A 3,862-nucleotide genomic window follows, 5' to 3' on the forward strand; every position below is an offset into this window, starting at 1 on the left:
AGGACTCTCTCCCCTTTCCGCTGTTATTCGTTGGCTTTGTTACTACCATTGAGCGTTTTTCTAGGGTATGTAGGGTCCTCCCGGGAACCGAGTCCCGAGTTCATACATAACCTGGTATCGGCGCATGTGGTACTACCGCTGCAGCACTCTCTGGCTTTTGCAGGATCGGGGCTAGAGGACCTAGCTTGGCAGGCACAAAAAGGGATACTAGTTCTGGCTCGGAAAGGAGTTCTTTTTCTTTTGCAAAACAAAGGGACATTTTTACGTTTTTTGTTTTAACCGTGTGCATAGCTTTAACGCGATGTAAGCAGAAACGTTTGACTTGCCGATATGTTAATTATTCTCTAACGTTTTTCAGTCAAATTGAAAGTGACCTATTACTCTTCAGCATTCTCATTTTCAGCTCATATTTTTCTACCGGATAAAGACAGAAGTGATCTTTTTTTGCTCAGAAATGAAATGGTGCGTGTCTATTCGGAGGTGAGAGGCAGCCTGCGATGAGCCTTCCGCTGGGCTGTGTGATGGGATGCACGTATGCTGCAGAGGGCACGACTCCCCACCCTGCCTCTTACACTGTGCTGCTTGAAATGACTCACGGGAAGGCTAAAGAGGTTCACACCCAGAGCCCTCTCTCCACACTGACATTTTTACATGCAGGAATCAAGCACGCGTTAATTTTTAACAAAATCCCAGCACTGCTGCTGCTAGAAAGCTTGACCATACATCTGTGTTACACGTGCGTACTCACATAGCCCTGAACGAAGACAGGGGATGGTATCATACGGGAACACTTTGGATGAGCACAGGCTGTAACACTGAGAACTGGCAGGACTGAAGCACTTATTTTGTTAGTGATTAACAGTGCTATTAAAAACTGATATCCTCAGCTCCTTGCCACTGCATAGTGCCACTTACTTCTCGCACCTTCCTGCCTCCCGGAATTGCTGCACGGAGGTAGGGTGGGAACTCTGGCAGTACAGGGAAGAAAACTCAAGAGCAATGTCACCACCACTGTGCTCGCTCTGTGGCCTGCCAGGCCCAAAGCGACAGACCTGGCCATACTGCCTCACAATGGAAAGACATCAACAGTTTCATGCTCCTTTGCCCCCTTTACTAAGGAAGAAGCAGTGCATACCTTTTCATAGCATCTAAGATGCATTTTTAGAAGCTAACCGAATACTAGTGCGTATGTATGCACCCCTCCCTCACGTGATTGCTACACCCTCATGCATTTGTAATGCATTTTCTGGATGCACAGCATCTGTTTTAAAACACATTTGCTTCGTGATTAAAATAAGAACAATGAAGAAATGTGTCTAAGAGCAGGAAACTGAAAGGTACAATGTTTTACAGAAATATACCAAAGAGCAGTCTAATGATGTGCCAGAGACAAAGGCAAAGAAAGCCTTTACATCCTCTATTAGAGAGTATAAGGATTGTTAGCAAGTAGAGGTGGTCTTAATTGTGTTTGTGCCATGAGGTACCTTAGGAACACACATTTCAGGGCTTGGATGCTCTGAGAGCAAGTCTGACAGCATCTAGCATAGAAAAACTTCAGAAGATACGTGGGGCTGGCTAAAGCCTTTCCTGGAGGCTGACTGCAAATAGCAGAGCTGAGGCATTCACAGGTTGCAGTTGTACATACCCACCTGCATCACAGCCAAAACCTGAGCACAGAGCAACTGGACCAGGGAGGAGGAGCCAGGAGAACAGAGAACGCTGATGCTGTGCCTGCAAGAACAGGTAGAGGCAGCGTTCTTTGAGCGGGTGGCTCTATGAAGGCGGCAGACTGATTTCTGGAGAAGGAAACTGCCTCCCCATGGAAGGTCCTTCTGTGTTTAGGGGCTTTGCAGCCATTCTCTATGAGCAATTCTGATGAAAGACTACCTTGTGCCATGTCTTGCTTCCTTGGGCAGCTCTGCAAGGCATTAAGTGGAATGAAAATGTTTTATAAGATATACCATAATTAGATGCTAAGTGGCATGTTGCTTCATTGTCTGTGCTGGTTTGATTCACCAAAGCAGCTTTCATTTGTTATCTTGACAAAGCATTTTTGCAGGTTGAGGTACAGGCTTGTATTTGAAGACTGTGGCTGCAAAGCAGAGCTGTGATAGGGACAAAATGGGACATTCACAACAGAGCTCAGAACAGCGGTAAGATGGGTTTGTGCTTCCAGGAAAAAAAAGTCACAATACACCTAAATTCAGAGATTCAGGAAACAGATTTGTACTCAGTCTTTCTATTTTACTTTGGAAGCAAATGCTCTTATTTGACCCAGGGCTTGAATAATAAATACTTATATGGAAATCTTCCTTTCGTAATTCATTACTCTGGCCTCTGGGAATGGCTCACTGTGCCTCTGTCTCATTTTGAGCTGTGCTCTAATCTTCACTGGCACTGCAAATTGCTCAATGGATGAAAAGGGGAGGACAGAACACCAAACAGTGGGTTTTTCCACTTACTCCCTCTGCCTATCCTGAACCCTGAGATTCTTGCAGCACAAGTTTTTCTGCTATGCAGCTAGAGGTCCATGTTAGTGTTCAGATCTAAGGAGGAGCTGGACTGCAACACATCCCTCATCCCTTTTAAATAAGAAGCAATCGCATCTTTCCTCCTTTGGAAGGGAAGGCCATATGCCACATTGAAGTCAACAGATGTGGCTACTATCAATGTATTTTGAATTCAGGTCAAGATAGTTCTGTTTAAATTTGGCCATGCTGTTGAGCATGAACAGGACAAACAAGGGCATATCCAAATGGAGTTTTCATCTTCACACAAAAGACTAAACTGTTTAAAAAAAAGCTTCTGTTAAAAATATTTTGAGAAAGCACCTTCCATCTCAACCACTGGCCTTTCCAGAGTAAGGAGACAGACTCAGTCATAAGGCTCCTGCTGGATTTTTACTTTTATTAAGCAGCAGACAAGATGTTAAAACAGCAATGGGTAGCAGTGAGTAAGGCACTGCTGACTTTTACATTTGTGCCAAATACATATGACTAGAACTGTAGTATTCAAAAACCACAACGAGGGTTCAGGAATAAGCTGTTACCACCCAAGGGTACCTCAAGCAAAGGTGGTGTTGTTCCAGCCTACATTGCCAGCACTGATGTCAAAGAAGCTCACATAGATTCTGAAAGGGAAGACAGACCCTGTTAGCTGCCGAGAGCTGAGTGTTGCAGGCTGGCCAAGGTGTTCCTGCAGCAGGATGCAGCCACGCTGTGGACTATCCCCCAGGGCTTTACACTTCAGGCCTGCACTGCATCTCAGCAAGTCACACATTTCCTTTTGTAAATTCTGGCAGGTGTGTTCAGTGTTGCATATTACACACACACACCTTTAAATGCCTTGTTTACTTGCATTCTGATATTCCTGGTATTTTTCTACTTCTTGTTTTGAGGAGATCTCAGGATGCTGTGTTTTATTTAGTAATTTCTGGAGCAGACTGGTATACCTTCAGGAAAAGGACTAGAAATGCATGAATGTAAGTGGAAGCTTTTGTAATAGACCTCCACTTGCACCCCACAGGCAGTAGGGAAGTGTTGGTACATGTTACTCAAGTTATCAATTTAATAACGTCAGGTTATTGTGCCTGTACCTGGGCTTTTGCACATACAAGATCTATGTGTATATGCAGTGCCTGAGCCTCCATCATTTTAACTAAGATAAATTTTACAGCTTCTGGGCATTGTCATTGCAGCTCTTGCAATTGCTCCTTTCCTCTTTTCAATCGGAGAGTTGCTCAAGCAGAATGTTAACAGAAGAACACCAACAGACAAGTCTGGGATTAATAGTTTTAACAATCTGTGGGAATTCATGTCAGACAAGTTTACCTGTCAGATGGTATTTTCAGCTGTTTGTTCAG

At 44.2% G+C, this 3,862-nt stretch overlaps 1 protein-coding gene across 1 annotated transcript in view; it reads right to left on the reverse strand.

The window, feature by feature from the left end:
• Positions 1 to 3,063: 3,063 nt before the first annotated feature.
• LOC104618954 (macrophage migration inhibitory factor-like) overlaps positions 3,064 to 3,862 on the reverse strand; it is a 5,176-nt gene continuing 4,377 nt past the window's right edge. The window contains 2 exon segments of the mRNA XM_010284681.1: positions 3,064 to 3,130; positions 3,831 to 3,862. The exon segment at positions 3,831 to 3,862 is cut by the window's right edge and continues 18 nt beyond it. Coding sequence (XP_010282983.1) covers positions 3,064 to 3,130; positions 3,831 to 3,862 — 99 coding nt within the window.

The sequence above is a fragment of the Phaethon lepturus genome, unplaced genomic scaffold (genome assembly GCF_000687285.1).
Source record: "Phaethon lepturus isolate BGI_N335 unplaced genomic scaffold, ASM68728v1 scaffold34213, whole genome shotgun sequence".
In the NCBI taxonomy this organism is placed as follows: domain Eukaryota; kingdom Metazoa; phylum Chordata; class Aves; order Phaethontiformes; family Phaethontidae; genus Phaethon; species Phaethon lepturus.